Genomic DNA, 18,686 nt, shown 5'->3' with positions numbered 1-18,686 from the left:
TGAGGCACAGGCTGCCAATGACGATCTGCAGAAGAAGCTTGATGAGGCACAGGCTGCCAATGGCGATCTGCAGAAGAGGCTTTGAGGCACAGGCTCATGATTGCAGAAGCTTGATGAGGCACAGGCTGCCAATGACGATCTGCAGAAGCGGCTTGATGAGGCACAGGCTGCCAATGACGATCTGCAGAAGAGGCTTGATGACGCACAGGCTGCCAATGACGATCTGCAGAAGAGGCTTGATGAGGCACAGGCTGCCAATGACGATCTGCAGAAGAGGCTTGATGAGGCACAGGCTGCCAATGACGATCTGCAGAAGAGGCTTGATGAGGCACAGGCTGCCAATGACGATCTGCAGAAGAGGCTTGATGAGGCACAGGCTGCCAATGACGATCTGCAGAAGAGGCTTGATGAGGCACAGGCTGCCAATGACGATCTGCAGAAGAGGCTTGATGAGGCACAGGCTGCCAATGACGATCTGCAGAAGAAGCTTGATGAGGCACAGGCTGCCAATGACGATCTGCAGAAGAAGCTTGATGAGGCACAGGCTGCCAATGACGATCTGCAGAAGCGGCTTGATGAGGCACAGGCTGCCAATGACGATCTGCAGAAGCGGCTTGATGAGGCACAGGCTGCCAATGACGATCTGCAGAAGAAGCTTGATGAGGCACAGGCTGCCAATGACGATCTGCAGAAGAGGCTTGATGAGGCACAGGCTGCCAATGACGATCTGCAGAAGAGGCTTGATGAGGCACAGGCTGCCAATGACGATCTGCAGAAGAGGCTTGATGACGCACAGGCTGCCAATGACGATCTGCAGAAGAAGCTTGATGAGGCACAGGCTGCCAATGACGATCTGCAGAAGAGGCTTGATGAGGCACAGGCTGCCAATGACGATCTGCAGAAGAGGCTTGATGAGGCACAGGCTGCCAATGACGATCTGCAGAAGAGGCTGATGAGGCACAGGCTGCCAATGACGATCTGCAGAAGCGGCTTGATGAGGCACAGGCTGCCAATGACGATCTGCAGAAGAGGCTTGATGAGGCACAGGCTGCCAATGACGATCTGCAGAAAAAGCTTGATGAGGCACAGGCTGCCAATGACGATCTGCAGAAGCGGCTTGATGAGGCACAGGCTGCCAATGACGATCTGCAGAAGCGGCTTGATGAGGCACAGGCTGCCAATGACGATCTGCAGAAGAAGCTTGATGAGGCACAGGCTGCCAATGACGATCTGCAGAAGCGGCTTGATGAGGCACAGGCTGCCAATGACGATCTGCAGAAGAAGCTTGATGAGGCACAGGCTGCCAATGACGATCTGCAGAAGCGGCTTGATGAGGCACAGGCTGCCAATGACGATCTGCAGAAGCGGCTTGATGAGGCACAGGCTGCCAATGACGATCTGCAGAAGAGGCTTGATGAGGCACAGGCTGCCAATGACGATCTGCAGAAGCGGCTTGATGAGGCACAGGCTGCCAATGACGATCTGCAGTGCCAATGGCGATCTGCAGAAGAAGCTTGATGAGGCACAGGCTGCCAATGACGATCTGCAGAAGAGGCTTGATGAGGCACAGGCTGCCAATGACGATCTGCAGAAGAGGCTTGATGAGGCACAGGCTGCCAATGGCGATCTGCAGAAGAGGCTTGATGAGGCACAGGCTGCCAATGACGATCTGCAGAAGAGGCTTGATGAGGCACAGGCTGCCAATGACGATCTGCAGAAGGGGCTTGATGAGGCACAGGCTGCCAATGACGATCTGCAGAAGGGGCTTGATGAGGCACAGGCTGCCAATGACGATCTGCAGAAGAAGCTTGATGAGGCACAGGCTGCCAATGACGATCTGCAGAAGAGGCTTGATGAGGCACAGGCTGCCAATGACGATCTGCAGAAGAGGCTTGATGACGCACAGGCTGCCAATGACGATCTGCAGAAGAGGCTTGATGACGCACAGGCTGCCAATGACGATCTGCAGAAGAGGCTTGATGAGGCACAGGCTGCCAATGACGATCTGCAGAAGAGGCTTGATGAGGCACAGGCTGCCAATGACGATCTGCAGAAGAGGCTTGATGAGCTGCACAGGCTGCCAATGACGATCTGCAGAAGAGGCTTGATGACGCACGTGTTGCCAATGACGATCTGCAGAAGAGGCTTGATGAGGCACAGGCTGCCAATGACGATCTGCAGAAGGGGCTTGATGAGGCACAGGCTGCCAATGACGATCTGCAGAAGAGGCTTGATGAGGCACAGGCTGCCAATGACGATCTGCAGAAGAGGCTTGATGAGGCACAGGCTGCCAATGACGATCTGCAGAAGAGGCTTGATGAGGCACAGGCTGCCAATGACGATCTGCAGAAGAGGCTTGATGAGGCACAGGCTGCCAATGGCGATCTGCAGAAGAAGCTTGATGAGGCACAGGCTGCCAATGACGATCTGCAGAAGAAGCTTGATGAGGCACAGGCTGCCAATGACGATCTGCAGAAGAGGCTTGATGAGGCACAGGCTGCCAATGACGATCTGCAGAAGAGGCTTGATGAGGCACAGGCTGCCAATGACGATCTGCAGAAGAGGCTTGATGACGCACGTGTTGCCAATGACGATCTGCAGAAGGGGCTTGATGAGGCACAGGCTGCCAATGACGATCTGCAGAAGAAGCTTGATGAGGCACAGGCTGCCAATGGCGATCTGCAGAAGAGGCTTGATGAGGCACAGGCTGCCAATGACGATCTGCAGAAGCGGCTTGATGAGGCACAGGCTGCCAATGACGATCTGCAGAAGAGGCTTGATGACGCACAGGCTGCCAATGACGATCTGCAGAAGAGGCTTGATGACGCACAGGCTGCCAATGACGATCTGCAGAAGAAGCTTGATGACGCACAGGCTGCTAATAATGACATGAAGGCGGAGTTGAACGCAAAGCGGGAGGAGCTAGCGCACTTGAGGAATGAGCTGAGTGACCTGCGTCTGCTGAACGATGAGCTGCGTGCACAGCTGGAACGACAGCCGGCTGAGCTGCTGGTTTCGTTGTCGCCACGTGGAGAGGGTGAGAGCCGCGATGAGCCTCTTGCTGAGGAGCTGATTGAGGTGCCACGCACACGCCTTGTTGCCGTGGAGGAAGTGGCAGAAGCGGCCGGAGAGGCGCCGCGCGAGATGCTGACGTCGCTGACGAGGGAGTTCCCTCAGCAGCAACAGCAGCGGGAGACCCCCGTGGGCGCGGAAGAGACGGAGCTGTGCGAGCTCCGCAGGTCGACCTTGTTGCAGGATGAGGAGCTGGACAAGCTGCGGCGCGCGCAGAAGGAGCTGAATGCCCAGCTGGGCAAGCTGAAGCACGCCAAGAAGGACCTGGAGAGAGTGCGGGAGGAGAATGTGAAGCTCCATGCACAGCTGAAGGAGCGTGCCGACTCCACGAAGGAGCTCGAGGACCTGCGCCAGGAGAACAAGAAGCTGAACGCAAAGCTGGAGGAGCTAGCGCACTTGAGGAATGAGCTGAGTGACCTGCGTCTGCTGAACGATGAGCTGCGTGCACAGCTGGAACGACAGCCGGCTGAGCTGCTGGTTTCGTTGTCGCCACGTGGAGAGGGTGAGAGCCGCGATGAGCCTCTTGCTGAGGAGCTGATTGAGGTGCCACGCACACGCCTTGTTGCCGTGGAGGAAGTGGCAGAAGCGGCCGGAGAGGCGGCGCGCGAGATGCTGACGTCGCTGACGAGGGAGTTCCCTCAGCAGCAACAGCAGCGGGAGACCCCCGTGGGTGCGGACGAGACGGAGCTGTGCGAGCTCCGCAGGTCGACCTTGTTGCAGGATGAGGAGCTGGACAAGCTGCGGCGCGCGCAGAAGGAGCTGAATGCCCAGCTGGGCAAGCTGAAGCACGCCAAGAAGGACCTGGAGAGAGTGCGGGAGGAGAATGTGAAGCTCCATGCACAGCTGAAGGAGCGTGCCGACTCCACGAAGGAGCTCGAGGACCTGCGCCAGGAGAACAAGAAGCTGAACGCAAAGCTGGAGGAGCTAGCGCACTTGAGGAATGAGCTGAGTGACCTGCGTCTGCTGAACGATGAGCTGCGTGCACAGCTGGAACGACAGCCGGCTGAGCTGCTGGTTTCGTTGTCGCCACGTGGAGAGGGTGAGAGCCGCGATGAGCCTCTTGCTGAGGAGCTGATTGAGGTGCCACGCACACGCCTTGTTGCCGTGGAGGAAGTGGCAGAAGCGGCCGGAGAGGCGGCGCGCGAGATGCTGACGTCGCTGACGAGGGGGTTCCCTCAGCAGCAACAGCAGCGAGACCCCGTGGGTGCGGACGAGACGGAGCTGTGCGAGCTCCGCAGGTCGACCTTGTTGCAGGATGAGGAGCTGGACAAGCTGCGGCGCGCGCAGAAGGAGCTGAATGCCCAGCTGGGCAAGCTGAAGCACGCCAAGAAGGACCTGGAGAGAGTGCGGGAGGAGAATGTGAAGCTCCATGCACAGCTGAAGGAGCGTGCCGACTCCACGAAGGAGCTCGAGGACCTGCGCCAGGAGAACAAGAAGCTGAACGCAAAGCTGGAGGAGCTAGCGCACTTGAGGAATGAGCTGAGTGACCTGCGTCTGCTGAACGATGAGCTGCGTGCACAGCTGGAACGACAGCCGGCTGAGCTGCTGGTTTCGTTGTCGCCACGTGGAGAGGGTGAGAGCCGCGATGAGCCTCTTGCTGAGGAGCTGATTGAGGGTGCCACGCACACGCCTTGTTGCCGTGGAGGAAGTGGCAGAAGCGGCCGGAGAGGCGCCGCGCGAGATGCTGACGTCGCTGACGAGGGAGTTCCCTCAGCAGCAACAGCAGCGGGAGACCCCCGTGGGTGCGGACGAGACGGAGCTGTGCGAGCTCCGCAGGTCGACCTTGTTGCAGGATGAGGAGCTGGACAAGCTGCGGCGCGCGCAGAAGGAGCTGAATGCCCAGCTGGGCAAGCTGAAGCACGCCAAGAAGGACCTGGAGAGAGTGCGGGAGGAGAATGTGAAGCTCCATGCACAGCTGAAGGAGCGTGCCGACTCCACGAAGGAGCTCGAGGACCTGCGCCAGGAGAACAAGAAGCTGAACGCAAAGCTGGAGGAGCTAGCGCACTTGAGGAATGAGCTGAGTGACCTGCGTCTGCTGAACGATGAGCTGCGTGCACAGCTGGAACGACAGCCGGCTGAGCTGCTGGTTTCGTTGTCGCCACGTGGAGAGGGTGAGAGCCGCGATGAGCCTCTTGCTGAGGAGCTGATTGAGGTGCCACGCACACGCCTTGTTGCCGTGGAGGAAGTGGCAGAAGCGGCCGGAGAGGCGCCGCGCGAGATGCTGACGTCGCTGACGAGGGGGTTCCCTCAGCAGCAACAGCAGCGGGAGACCCCCGTGGGTGCGGACGAGACGGAGCTGTGCGAGCTCCGCAGGTCGACCTTGTTGCAGGATGAGGAGCTGGACAAGCTGCGGCGCGCGCAGAAGGAGCTGAATGCCCAGCTGGGCAAGCTGAAGCACGCCAAGAAGGACCTGGAGAGAGTGCGGGAGGAGAATGTGAAGCTCCATGCACAGCTGAAGGAGCGTGCCGACTCCACGAAGGAGCTCGAGGACCTGCGCCAGGAGAACAAGAAGCTGAACGCAAAGCTGGAGGAGCTAGCGCACTTGAGGAATGAGCTGAGTGACCTGCGTCTGCTGAACGATGAGCTGCGTGCACAGCTGGAACGACAGCCGGCTGAGCTGCTGGTTTCGTTGTCGCCACGTGGAGAGGGTGAGAGCCGCGATGAGCCTCTTGCTGAGGAGCTGATTGAGGTGCCACGCACACGCCTTGTTGCCGTGGAGGAAGTGGCAGAAGCGGCCGGAGAGGCGGCGCGCGAGATGCTGACGTCGCTGACGAGGGGGTTCCCTCAGCAGCAACAGCAGCGAGAGACCCCCGTGGGTGCGGACGAGACGGAGCTGTGCGAGCTCCGCAGGTCGACCTTGTTGCAGGATGAGGAGCTGGACAAGCTGCGGCGCGCGCAGAAGGAGCTGAATGCCCAGCTGGGCAAGCTGAAGCACGCCAAGAAGGACCTGGAGAGAGTGCGGGAGGAGAATGTGAAGCTCCATGCACAGCTGAAGGAGCGTGCCGACTCCACGAAGGAGCTCGAGGACCTGCGCCAGGAGAACAAGAAGCTGAACGCAAAGCTGGAGGAGCTAGCGCACTTGAGGAATGAGCTGAGTGACCTGCGTCTGCTGAACGATGAGCTGCGTGCACAGCTGGAACGACAGCCGGCTGAGCTGCTGGTTTCGTTGTCGCCACGTGGAGAGGGTGAGAGCCGCGATGAGCCTCTTGCTGAGGAGCTGATTGAGGTGCCACGCACACGCCTTGTTGCCGTGGAGGAAGTGGCAGAAGCGGCCGGAGAGGCGCCGCGCGAGATGCTGACGTCGCTGACGAGGGAGTTCCCTCAGCAGCAACAGCAGCGGGAGACCCCCGTGGGCGCGGACGAGACGGAGCTGTGCGAGCTCCGCAGGTCGACCTTGTTGCAGGATGAGGAGCTGGACAAGCTGCGGCGCGCGCAGAAGGAGCTGAATGCCCAGCTGGGCAAGCTGAAGCACGCCAAGAAGGACCTGGAGAGAGTGCGGGAGGAGAATGTGAAGCTCCATGCACAGCTGAAGGAGCGTGCCGACTCCACGAAGGAGCTCGAGGACCTGCGCCAGGAGAACAAGAAGCTGAACGCAAAGCTGGAGGAGCTAGCGCACTTGAGGAATGAGCTGAGTGACCTGCGTCTGCTGAACGATGAGCTGCGTGCACAGCTGGAACGACAGCCGGCTGAGCTGCTGGTTTCGTTGTCGCCACGTGGAGAGGGTGAGAGCCGCGATGAGCCTCTTGCTGAGGAGCTGATTGAGGTGCCACGCACACGCCTTGTTGCCGTGGAGGAAGTGGCAGAAGCGGCCGGAGAGGCGCCGCGCGAGATGCTGACGTCGCTGACGAGGGAGTTCCCTCAGCAGCAACAGCAGCGGGAGACCCCCCGTGGGTGCGGACGAGACGGAGCTGTGCGAGCTCCGCAGGTCGACCTTGTTGCAGGATGAGGAGCTGGACAAGCTGCGGCGCGCGCAGAAGGAGCTGAATGCCCAGCTGGGCAAGCTGAAGCACGCCAAGAAGGACCTGGAGAGAGTGCGGGAGGAGAATGTGAAGCTCCATGCACAGCTGAAGGAGCGTGCCGACTCCACGAAGGAGCTCGAGGACCTGCGCCAGGAGAACAAGAAGCTGAACGCAAAGCTGGAGGAGCTAGCGCACTTGAGGAATGAGCTGAGTGACCTGCGTCTGCTGAACGATGAGCTGCGTGCACAGCTGGAACGACAGCCGGCTGAGCTGCTGGTTTCGTTGTCGCCACGTGGAGAGGGTGAGAGCCGCGATGAGCCTCTTGCTGAGGAGCTGATTGAGGTGCCACGCACACGCCTTGTTGCCGTGGAGGAAGTGGCAGAAGCGGCCGGAGAGGCGGCGCGCGAGATGCTGACGTCGCTGACGAGGGAGTTCCCTCAGCAGCAACAGCAGCGGGAGACCCCCGTGGGTGCGGACGAGACGGAGCTGTGCGAGCTCCGCAGGTCGACCTTGTTGCAGGATGAGGAGCTGGACAAGCTGCGGCGCGCGCAGAAGGAGCTGAATGCCCAGCTGGGCAAGCTGAAGCACGCCAAGAAGGACCTGGAGAGAGTGCGGGAGGAGAATGTGAAGCTCCATGCACAGCTGAAGGAGCGTGCCGACTCCACGAAGGAGCTCGAGGACCTGCGCCAGGAGAACAAGAAGCTGAACGCAAAGCTGGAGGAGCTAGCGCACTTGAGGAATGAGCTGAGTGACCTGCGTCTGCTGAACGATGAGCTGCGTGCACAGCTGGAACGACAGCCGGCTGAGCTGCTGGTTTCGTTGTCGCCACGTGGAGAGGGTGAGAGCCGCGATGAGCCTCTTGCTGAGGAGCTGATTGAGGTGCCACGCACACGCCTTGTTGCCGTGGAGGAAGTGGCAGAAGCGGCCGGAGAGGCGGCGCGCGAGATGCTGACGTCGCTGACGAGGGAGTTCCCTCAGCAGCAACAGCAGCGGGAGACCCCCGTGGGTGTGGACGAGACGGAGCTGTGCGAGCTCCGCAGGTCGACCTTGTTGCAGGATGAGGAGCTGGACAAGCTGCGGCGCGCGCAGAAGGAGCTGAATGCCCAGCTGGGCAAGCTGAAGCACGCCAAGAAGGACCTGGAGAGAGTGCGGGAGGAGAATGTGAAGCTCCATGCACAGCTGAAGGAGCGTGCCGACTCCACGAAGGAGCTCGAGGACCTGCGCCAGGAGAACAAGAAGCTGAACGCAAAGCTGGAGGAGCTAGCGCACTTGAGGAATGAGCTGAGTGACCTGCGTCTGCTGAACGATGAGCTGCGTGCACAGCTGGAACGACAGCCGGCTGAGCTGCTGGTTTCGTTGTCGCCACGTGGAGAGGGTGAGAGCCGCGATGAGCCTCTTGCTGAGGAGCTGATTGAGGTGCCACGCACACGCCTTGTTGCCGTGGAGGAAGTGGCAGAAGCGGCCGGAGAGGCGCCGCGCGAGATGCTGACGTCGCTGACGAGGGGTTCCCTCAGCAGCAACAGCAGCGGGAGACCCCCGTGGGTGCGGACGAGACGGAGCTGTGCGAGCTCCGCAGGTCGACCTTGTTGCAGGATGAGGAGCTGGACAAGCTGCGGCGCGCGCAGAAGGAGCTGAATGCCCAGCTGGGCAAGCTGAAGCACGCCAAGAAGGACCTGGAGAGAGTGCGGGAGGAGAATGTGAAGCTCCATGCACAGCTGAAGGAGCGTGCCGACTCCACGAAGGAGCTCGAGGACCTGCGCCAGGAGAACAAGAAGCTGAACGCAAAGCTGGAGGAGCTAGCGCACTTGAGGAATGAGCTGAGTGACCTGCGTCTGCTGAACGATGAGCTGCGTGCACAGCTGGAACGACAGCCGGCTGAGCTGCTGGTTTCGTTGTCGCCACGTGGAGAGGGTGAGAGCCGCGATGAGCCTCTTGCTGAGGAGCTGATTGAGGTGCCACGCACACGCCTTGTTGCCGTGGAGGAAGTGGCAGAAGCGGCCGGAGAGGCGCCGCGCGAGATGCTGACGTCGCTGACGAGGGGTTCCCTCAGCAGCAACAGCAGCGGGAGACCCCCGTGGGTGCGGACGAGACGGAGCTGTGCGAGCTCCGCAGGTCGACCTTGTTGCAGGATGAGGAGCTGGACAAGCTGCGGCGCGCGCAGAAGGAGCTGAATGCCCAGCTGGGCAAGCTGAAGCACGCCAAGAAGGACCTGGAGAGAGTGCGGGAGGAGAATGTGAAGCTCCATGCACAGCTGAAGGAGCGTGCCGACTCCACGAAGGAGCTCGAGGACCTGCGCCAGGAGAACAAGAAGCTGAACGCAAAGCTGGAGGAGCTAGCGCACTTGAGGAATGAGCTGAGTGACCTGCGTCTGCTGAACGATGAGCTGCGTGCACAGCTGGAACGACAGCCGGCTGAGCTGCTGGTTTCGTTGTCGCCACGTGGAGAGGGTGAGAGCCGCGATGAGCCTCTTGCTGAGGAGCTGATTGAGGTGCCACGCACACGCCTTGTTGCCGTGGAGGAAGTGGCAGAAGCGGCCGGAGAGGCGCCGCGCGAGATGCTGACGTCGCTGACGAGGGAGTTCCTCAGCAGCAACAGCAGCGGAGACCCCCGTGGGTGCGGAAGAGACGGAGCTGTGCGAGCTCCGCAGGTCGACCTTGTTGCAGGATGAGGAGCTGGACAAGCTGCGGCGCGCGCAGAAGGAGCTGAATGCCCAGCTGGGCAAGCTGAAGCACGCCAAGAAGGACCTGGAGAGAGTGCGGGAGGAGAATGTGAAGCTCCATGCACAGCTGAAGGAGCGTGCCGACTCCACGAAGGAGCTCGAGGACCTGCGCCAGGAGAACAAGAAGCTGAACGCAAAGCTGGAGGAGCTAGCGCACTTGAGGAATGAGCTGAGTGACCTGCGTCTGCTGAACGATGAGCTGCGTGCACAGCTGGAACGACAGCCGGCTGAGCTGCTGGTTTCGTTGTCGCCACGTGGAGAGGGTGAGAGCCGCGATGAGCCTCTTGCTGAGGAGCTGATTGAGGTGCTACGCACACGCCTTGTTGCCGTGGAGGAAGTGGCAGAAGCGGCCGGAGAGGCGCCGCGCGAGATGCTGACGTCGCTGACGAGGGGGTTCCCTCAGCAGCAACAGCAGCGGGAGACCCCCGTGGGTGCGGACGAGACGGAGCTGTGCGAGCTCCGCAGGTCGACCTTGTTGCAGGATGAGGAGCTGGACAAGCTGCGGCGCGCGCAGAAGGAGCTGAATGCCCAGCTGGGCAAGCTGAAGCACGCCAAGAAGGACCTGGAGAGAGTGCGGGAGGAGAATGTGAAGCTCCATGCACAGCTGAAGGAGCGTGCCGACTCCACGAAGGAGCTCGAGGACCTGCGCCAGGAGAACAAGAAGCTGAACGCAAAGCTGGAGGAGCTAGCGCACTTGAGGAATGAGCTGAGTGACCTGCGTCTGCTGAACGATGAGCTGCGTGCACAGCTGGAACGACAGCCGGCTGAGCTGCTGGTTTCGTTGTCGCCACGTGGAGAGGGTGAGAGCCGCGATGAGCCTCTTGCTGAGGAGCTGATTGAGGTGCCACGCACACGCCTTGTTGCCGTGGAGGAAGTGGCAGAAGCGGCCGGAGAGGCGCCGCGCGAGATGCTGACGTCGCTGACGAGGGGTTCCCTCAGCAGCAACAGCAGCGGAGACCCCCGTGGGTGCGGACGAGACGGAGCTGTGCGAGCTCCGCAGGTCGACCTTGTTGCAGGATGAGGAGCTGGACAAGCTGCGGCGCGCGCAGAAGGAGCTGAATGCCCAGCTGGGCAAGCTGAAGCACGCCAAGAAGGACCTGGAGAGAGTGCGGGAGGAGAATGTGAAGCTCCATGCACAGCTGAAGGAGCGTGCCGACTCCACGAAGGAGCTCGAGGACCTGCGCCAGGAGAACAAGAAGCTGAACGCAAAGCTGGAGGAGCTAGCGCACTTGAGGAATGAGCTGAGTGACCTGCGTCTGCTGAACGATGAGCTGCGTGCACAGCTGGAACGACAGCCGGCTGAGCTGCTGGTTTCGTTGTCGCCACGAGGAGAGGGTGAGAGCCGCGATGAGCCTCTTGCTGAGGAGCTGATTGAGGTGCCACGCACACGCCTTGTTGCCGTGGAGGAAGTGGCAGAAGCGGCCGGAGAGGCGCCGCGCGAGATGCTGACGTCGCTGACGAGGGAGTTCCCTCAGCAGCAACAGCAGCGGGAGACCCCCGTGGGTGCGGAAGAGACGGAGCTGTGCGAGCTCCGCAGGTCGACCTTGTTGCAGGATGAGGAGCTGGACAAGCTGCGGCGCGCGCAGAAGGAGCTGAATGCCCAGCTGGGCAAGCTGGAGCACGCCAAGAAGGACCTGGAGAGAGTGCGGGAGGAGAATGTGAAGCTCCATGCACAGCTGAAGGAGCGTGCCGACTCCACGAAGGAGCTCGAGGACCTGCGCCAGGAGAACAAGAAGCTGAACGCAAAGCTGGAGGAGCTAGCGCACTTGAGGAATGAGCTGAGTGACCTGCGTCTGCTGAACGATGAGCTGCGTGCACAGCTGGAACGACAGCCGGCTGAGCTGCTGGTTTCGTTGTCGCCACGAGGAGAGGGTGAGAGCCGCGATGAGCCTCTTGCTGAGGAGCTGATTGAGGTGCCACGCACACGCCTTGTTGCCGTGGAGGAAGTGGCAGAAGCGGCCGGAGAGGCGCCGCGCGAGATGCTGACGTCGCTGACGAGGGAGTTCCCTCAGCAGCAACAGCAGCGGGAGACCCCCGTGGGTGCGGACGAGACGGAGCTGTGCGAGCTCCGCAGGTCGACCTTGTTGCAGGATGAGGAGCTGGACAAGCTGCGGCGCGCGCAGAAGGAGCTGAATGCCCAGCTGGGCAAGCTGAAGCACGCCAAGAAGGACCTGGAGAGAGTGCGGGAGGAGAATGTGAAGCTCCATGCACAGCTGAAGGAGCGTGCCGACTCCACGAAGGAGCTCGAGGACCTGCGCCAGGAGAACAAGAAGCTGAACGCAAAGCTGGAGGAGCTAGCGCACTTGAGGAATGAGCTGAGTGACCTGCGTCTGCTGAACGATGAGCTGCGTGCACAGCTGGAACGACAGCCGGCTGAGCTGCTGGTTTCGTTGTCGCCACGTGGAGAGGGTGAGAGCCGCGATGAGCCTCTTGCTGAGGAGCTGATTGAGGTGCCACGCACACGCCTTGTTGCCGTGGAGGAAGTGGCAGAAGCGGCCGGAGAGGCGCCGCGCGAGATGCTGACGTCGCTGACGAGGGAGTTCCCTCAGCAGCAACAGCAGCGGGAGACCCCCGTGGGTGCGGAAGAGACGGAGCTGTGCGAGCTCCGCAGGTCGACCTTGTTGCAGGATGAGGAGCTGGACAAGCTGCGGCGCGCGCAGAAGGAGCTGAATGCCCAGCTGGGCAAGCTGAAGCACGCCAAGAAGGACCTGGAGAGAGTGCGGGAGGAGAATGTGAAGCTCCATGCACAGCTGAAGGAGCGTGCCGACTCCACGAAGGAGCTCGAGGACCTGCGCCAGGAGAACAAGAAGCTGAACGCAAAGCTGGAGGAGCTAGCGCACTTGAGGAATGAGCTGAGTGACCTGCGTCTGCTGAACGATGAGCTGCGTGCACAGCTGGAACGACAGCCGGCTGAGCTGCTGGTTTCGTTGTCGCCACGTGGAGAGGGTGAGAGCCGCGATGAGCCTCTTGCTGAGGAGCTGATTGAGGTGCCACGCACACGCCTTGTTGCCGTGGAGGAAGTGGCAGAAGCGGCCGGAGAGGCGCCGCGCGAGATGCTGACGTCGCTGACGAGGGAGTTCCCTCAGCAGCAACAGCAGCGGGAGACCCCCGTGGGTGCGGACGAGACGGAGCTGTGCGAGCTCCGCAGGTCGACCTTGTTGCAGGATGAGGAGCTGGACAAGCTGCGGCGCGCGCAGAAGGAGCTGAATGCCCAGCTGGGCAAGCTGAAGCACGCCAAGAAGGACCTGGAGAGAGTGCGGGAAGAGAATGTGAAGCTCCATGCACAGCTGAAGGAGCGTGCCGACTCCACGAAGGAGCTCGAGGACCTGCGCCAGGAGAACAAGAAGCTGAACGCAAAGCTGGAGGAGCTAGCGCACTTGAGGAATGAGCTGAGTGATGTGCCACGCACACGCCTTGTTGCCGTGGAGGAGGTCGAGGGATCTTGGCCACAGTCAATAATCGATGAACGTCGGGAGGTTAACGATTTCTTGGTTTCGCAGTTGGCTTTGAGTGATTTTTTCTTCTACTCAGATGGAGGTGAAGAGGCAGTTGAATGATTTTGTGGTTGCACAGGAAGAACTGAGGGATGTAATACTGAGCGTTTGTCGAGGTCAGGAGGATTTGCGTACTCAAATCGATTTGTTCCTGCGGTCGCAAGCAGAGTCCGTAAAGGGTGGGGTCTTGAAGGGCGATCATGATGTAGTGCCTTCTGAATCCGTTGGGAAAATCGTTTTTCCTGGTGAAGGTTTGAGATGTGATGAGACAGAAACGATGGGTGATTTACCAGATATGGAAGTTGGGCTGAGTCCTGATGCTTTTTTGTGTGAAGTTGCTCCTTTTCTTGAAGATCACACTGCTGGAGAGAGGGATGCTGCAGTTATTTGTCACTCTATATCCGCTGCTCGTGATGACGTTGCGTCAGTGTATTCACATTCTTCTGATTCCTGGAATTGTGGTACTTGTGTGCTATTGGTTGAAGGTGTGAAGAAGCTGCAAGAAAAAGTGGTATCACAGTCCAATATAATAAAGGGCTATGTTGAGTGCCAAGAGTCTCTGGTGCAGTCGTTTAATGATCGTGTGAGGCTATTGGAATGTGATGTTGAGAATATGCGGGAAGAGCTTCGTAGAAGAGGTGTTGACGAAGAATAATTTATGTTTTTTCTTTCTTGAGTTTTTTTTTTTTGCTTTTGCACATTGGTGTTAAGTGCATCCGAAGAATCAAATCAAGTAATTGCCTTTTTTTTATATCTCTTTGTTCGTGGGGGCGTAACAGTAAGAAGGAGGAACATTGAAGGCATACGTTATTTTGATTTTTTTGAATTTGTTTGTGTTGACTTTTTTTGCTTCCAATGAGATTTCTTCAATCTTACAATTCCTTTTTTTGTTTTCTGGTGTTTTTTTTTTTTTATTTGGAACCACTGAGCAGTTCAATTCATAATCTGTCAGACGCATTCATGCAATCCGTTCACAAGGACGACGGAAGCCGAAATGGCGGGTTTTGGACAATTAAGAGTGGCAGTGTCGATGATAGCGCGTCGTACACTCCATTGTTTGAAGAACCGGAATTTTTGGATGGTATTTCGTCCTCCGAGTCGTGTGCATCCGTGTCTGTTGTCACGACACGCCACGTTAAGCGCTTCGATGGGGATGACTGGAAGTGTGTGTTAATTAACCATCTGGATACACTGCGGGCCACGTTCATTGCGGAGGCGGCTGTTGCGTGTCGTGTGACACAGGAGGACATCACTCTCTGTGAGTTCAGACTTGGCAGTTTGTATGTTACCTTCCATGTTTCTCACGACGCAGATGTTAGCGAGGCAGAGATCCAGGAACGTGTGGAGCTCTACCCCTTTCGGGAGGTAATGAGACTGTACGCCAACCGTGATGCTCCGGCAGACGGCTTGGATGCGGCGTTGAAGCGTATCGCGGAACTTGAAGACGAGATGAAGGACAAGTTGGCAAAGCTGCAGGAGGAAAACGCAAAGAAGGCAGCCGAGCTTGAGCGGTCCAAGTGCCAGATGGAGAATGAGTTAAGGCAGGAGATGGAAGATAGGGAGAGAGAACTGTCAGACGCCCTCAGCAGTGCACAAGAGGCGCTGCGCGCCAGTGAGGCGGAGAACAAGCGCCTAGAAGAAGAAAAGAAGAAAGCGCTAGAAGCAATAATGCGAGAACGCAAGCGCATTGACAAGCACATGCTACGCCAAAATGAATTGATTGCCGCCATCGTGCAAGAGAACAAAAAGGAGATGGAAGCGAAGGAGCGTGAGTTTGAGGAGTGCATACTTGCGAAAGACGTCATAATTGAAAACCTGCGCGCCCGTTTGCGCTCAAAGAGTGAGCCGCCAAATGGTGACGTGTACTCGCGCGGCGGTTCTGCAGAACCCGACCGCGCAGAGGAGTTCGCGAAACTGATGGGCCGTATGGAGGAGATGGCTATTGTCCTTGAAAAGACACAGGAGGCTGAGACGGGGTCGCGGGGTGAGATCCAGCGGTTGTCTGAAGCGCTGAGGTCCTCGGAAGAGGCGCGCCAGTCGGACGCGGTCATTTACGAAAACAACCTGCTTGCTTTAAAGCAACAGTTGCAGGCGTATCGTGACACCAGGCGCGCGGAGGATCACCAGAAGCGCCAGGAAGAGTCGCGCTCCCGACGCAGCACGAATCTTGAGAAGGAGAAGAAGACAAATGAAACAATTGTACGACAGTATGAGACGGCGTTGGAGAATATCCTTGGGACTTTGCAGGACCGACTGACTATTTTACGCGAGGAATATGCATCCTTCCTTAAGGTGTCAGAAGAGGAGACGACAAACGAAAAGGGTGTACTTGGTGAGCACGAGCAGGACAACCAACATATGAGACAGACGTTCCGCACTGCATCACTAACGCTTCAGCGGGTGTTCTGGAGCACACGTGAGAAAGAGGTTCAGGATGTGATCACCGAGCTGGACAGTGCGGCGGCGAGTGCTGAAAAGTCGAGGGCTGCAGTTAGAGTTACTTTGGCATTGCTGGATTCACGCCTTAATTCTTTTAACGAACAGAAGGAATGGATGGAAAGTCATCAGCAGTCATTGGAGGAGCTTATCTCATCTCTCCGGCAGCTCAACAAGGGTGCTTTTGAGCGCCAGCTTTCCTTAATGAATGAGCAGGCGGCAAAACAGTTCTCTGCAGCATAGTCTGTTTTTTATTTTTTTCTCTTTCTTTTGCGTAGTTTTTTTTGTTTGTTATGTGATGTAAGCCTGTTTTTCTGACTACATCATTATGGTAGATAATCGTGTTGTAAGAGGATTGCTTGCTCCTTGTGTCGTCATGTGCTCTGTCATGATTCTATTTGCTGGAGTGATTTCCAGGGGTTCAGTGTTAGCTTGTCGTCATGAAAAGAATTAGCTTGGAATTCTGGTGTTGCGAAGAATGTCTACATGATCAGAGAACCTTGTGGGCTAGATAAGTTGTGACGTGCTCTTTTAACGCTATTTCATATAACCACGGGGTTTGCGCTTCACTGACTCTATGCTCCTGCTTTCCAATCTCATTTTTCTCGCTGCTTATATCTCTGAGACTCTGACATTTGGCTGAAAAAGAATTCCGAAGAGGAGATTCCTTGTTGTGCTTTAGCAACCACCACGTGATTAAACGTAGCGTAGATTTTATTTTTTTAACTATATATATTATGTGCGTCTGCGAGCGTATTTTTTTTTTTGATTTCAGCACTTCACTGAAATGTTCAAGCAAATGCGCGTTCATCTCTTATCTATTCGTATTACGAAAAATATCTGCTTAGTGGGCAATGCCAACACACAAACGTACAAGGAATGAACGGCGCCACGAAGAGAAGCAAAAAGGAACGCAAAAAAAAAAAAACAGGTATATCCATAGACATCCGTACAATTTTCTGTATATCAGTAGTCTCACAATTTTATAGTATAAGGGGAAAATCGTGTCGGGGAAGAGATTTAGGAAATCTGAAGCACTAAGAAAAGTAAAGTAGGAAAAGAAAGAGTACAATAAAAGGGCGATATAATGTATTTAGGACAAAATGGCTATGACAAAGGCCTCCATCGTTATTTTTAGTTTCTTCCCTTGTTATTCCGCGTTATGTGTGTCTATCATCGAAAATCATTATTTAATGCGAATTAGTTCATGCCAGTAAGGTTTGTGGAAATGTGTGTTAGGATTTTCCCTTCTACCGACTAGCAGTCCCTCTTGTTAAACAACAACAAAAAAAAAAAACACTCTAAATTTGTTTATATCACTTTTTTTTCTTTTATTTTTTTTCTTCTTTACTGTTTGCAATGTAGTTTTTACTCGCTCTACTTGGAATACAAGGAAAGATCTACTTTAATCAGCATTCATACATACGTTACACTGATGCCGACATACCCATCCCGTGATGAGTACCGCCGCGTTCGCAAGGCGGAAGGGGAGAAGGAGGAGGAGCAGTGCGATCCTGGCAACTCCACCGCTGGCGTCCGTGGCCATGGGCCCGCAGCGGCACGAGGGACGGTGAGAGAAGTGAGAGGGCTGTAAGAAGATGCGCCGCGCGAGATGCTGACGTCGCTGACGAGGGAGTTCCCTCAGCAGCAACAGCAGCGGGAGACCCCCGTGGGTGCGGACGAGACGGAGCTGTGCGAGCTCCGCAGGTCGACCTTGTTGCAGGATGAGGAGCTGGACAAGCTGCGGCGCGCGCAGAAGGAGCTGAATGCCCAGCTGGGCAAGCTGAAGCACGCCAAGAAGGACCTGGAGAGAGTGCGGGAAGAGAATGTGAAGCTCCATGCACAGCTGAAGGAGCGTGCCGACTCCACGAAGGAGCTCGAGGACCTGCGCCAGGAGAACAAGAAGCTGAACGCAAAGCTGGAGGAGCTAGCGCACTTGAGGAATGAGCTGAGTGATGTGCCACGCACACGCCTTGTTGCCGTGGAGGAGGTCGAGGGATCTTGGCCACAGTCAATAATCGATGAACGTCGGGAGGTTAACGATTTCTTGGTTTCGCAGTTGGCTTTGAGTGATTTTTCTTCTACTCAGATGGAGGTGAAGAGGCAGTTGAATGATTTTGTGGTTGCACAGGAAGAACTGAGGGATGTAATACTGAGCGTTTGTCGAGGTCAGGAGGATTTGCGTACTCAAATCGATTTGTTCCTGCGGTCGCAAGCAGAGTCCGTAAAGGGTGGGGTCTTGAAGGGCGATCATGATGTAGTGCCTTCTGAATCCGTTGGGAAAATCGTTTTTCCTGGTGAAGGTTTGAGATGTGATGAGACAGAAACGATGGGTGATTTACCAGATATGGAAGTTGGGCTGAGTCCTGATGCTTTTTTGTGTGAAGTTGCTCCTTTTCTTGAAGATCACACTGCTGGAGAGAGGGATGCTGCAGTTATTTGTCACTCTATATCCGCTGCTCGTGATGACGTTGCGTCAGTGTATTCACATTCTTCTGATTCCTGGAATTGTGGTACTTGTGTGCTATTGGTTGAAGGTGTGAAGAAGCTGCAAGAAAAAGTGGTATCACAGTCCAATATAATAAAGGGCTATGTTGAGTGCCAAGAGTCTCTGGTGCAGTCGTTTAATGATCGTGTGAGGCTATTGGAATGTGATGTTGAGAATATGCGGGAAGAGCTTCGTAGAAGAGGTGTTGACGAAGAATAATTTATGTTTTTTTTTCTTTCTTGAGTTTTTTTTTTTTGCTTTTGCACATTGGTGTTAAGTGCATCCGAAGAATCAAATCAAGTAATTGCCTTTTTTTTATATCTCTTTGTTCGTGGGGGCGTAACAGTAAGAAGGAGGAACATTGAAGGCATACGTTATTTTGATTTTTTTGAATTTGTTTGTGTTGACTTTTTTTGCTTCCAATGAGATTTCTTCAATCTTACAATTCCTTTTTTTGTTTTCTGGTGTTTTTTTTTTTTTATTTGGAACCACTGAGCAGTTCAATTCATAATCTGTCA

General features: G+C 56.5%; 7 protein-coding genes across 7 annotated transcripts; all 7 read left to right on the top strand.

Annotated features, from left to right (window-relative positions):
- Window positions 1–1,456: 1,456 nt before the first annotated feature.
- LSM04_002376 (uncharacterized protein) lies at window positions 1,457–4,869 on the top strand (the record flags this gene model as incomplete). Its single annotated transcript, XM_067332885.1, has 2 exons — window positions 1,457–2,116; window positions 2,155–4,869. The coding sequence occupies 2 exons, from the start codon at window positions 1,457–1,459 to the stop codon at window positions 4,867–4,869; spliced, it is 3,375 nt and encodes a 1,124-aa protein (XP_067185605.1).
- Window positions 4,870–5,290: 421 nt separating this feature from the next.
- On the top strand, window positions 5,291–8,666 carry LSM04_001546 (uncharacterized protein; the record flags this gene model as incomplete). Its single annotated transcript, XM_067332884.1, has 2 exons — window positions 5,291–6,982; window positions 7,023–8,666. The coding sequence occupies 2 exons, from the start codon at window positions 5,291–5,293 to the stop codon at window positions 8,664–8,666; spliced, it is 3,336 nt and encodes a 1,111-aa protein (XP_067185561.1).
- Window positions 8,667–8,873: 207 nt separating this feature from the next.
- On the top strand, window positions 8,874–9,699 carry LSM04_000729 (uncharacterized protein; the record flags this gene model as incomplete). The annotated part of the gene is made up of 2 exons (XM_067332883.1): window positions 8,874–8,925; window positions 8,984–9,699. The coding sequence occupies 2 exons, from the start codon at window positions 8,874–8,876 to the stop codon at window positions 9,697–9,699; spliced, it is 768 nt and encodes a 255-aa protein (XP_067185520.1).
- A 421-nt stretch (window positions 9,700–10,120) lies between these two features.
- LSM04_002650 (uncharacterized protein) lies at window positions 10,121–13,307 on the top strand (the record flags this gene model as incomplete). The annotated part of the gene is made up of 2 exons (XM_067332882.1): window positions 10,121–10,735; window positions 10,776–13,307. 2 exons carry the CDS (start codon window positions 10,121–10,123, stop codon window positions 13,305–13,307), a joined length of 3,147 nt encoding a protein of 1,048 aa, XP_067185613.1.
- Window positions 13,308–13,521: 214 nt separating this feature from the next.
- LSM04_006224 (uncharacterized protein) lies at window positions 13,522–13,899 on the top strand (the record flags this gene model as incomplete). The annotated part of the gene is made up of 1 exon (XM_067332881.1): window positions 13,522–13,899. The coding sequence occupies one exon, from the start codon at window positions 13,522–13,524 to the stop codon at window positions 13,897–13,899; it is 378 nt and encodes a 125-aa protein (XP_067185751.1).
- A 305-nt stretch (window positions 13,900–14,204) lies between these two features.
- On the top strand, window positions 14,205–15,923 carry LSM04_004380 (uncharacterized protein; the record flags this gene model as incomplete). The annotated part of the gene is made up of 1 exon (XM_067332880.1): window positions 14,205–15,923. The coding sequence occupies one exon, from the start codon at window positions 14,205–14,207 to the stop codon at window positions 15,921–15,923; it is 1,719 nt and encodes a 572-aa protein (XP_067185686.1).
- Window positions 15,924–17,115: 1,192 nt separating this feature from the next.
- On the top strand, window positions 17,116–18,387 carry LSM04_004714 (uncharacterized protein; the record flags this gene model as incomplete). Its single annotated transcript, XM_067332879.1, has 2 exons — window positions 17,116–17,270; window positions 17,313–18,387. The coding sequence occupies 2 exons, from the start codon at window positions 17,116–17,118 to the stop codon at window positions 18,385–18,387; spliced, it is 1,230 nt and encodes a 409-aa protein (XP_067185697.1).
- Window positions 18,388–18,686: the final 299 nt, after the last annotated feature.

This window comes from Trypanosoma melophagium (assembly GCF_022059095.1).
Source record: "Trypanosoma melophagium isolate St. Kilda chromosome Unknown ctg9segment0, whole genome shotgun sequence".
NCBI lineage: Eukaryota > Euglenozoa > Kinetoplastea > Trypanosomatida > Trypanosomatidae > Trypanosoma > Trypanosoma melophagium.
This window is presented reverse-complemented; position numbering and strand designations above follow the sequence as displayed.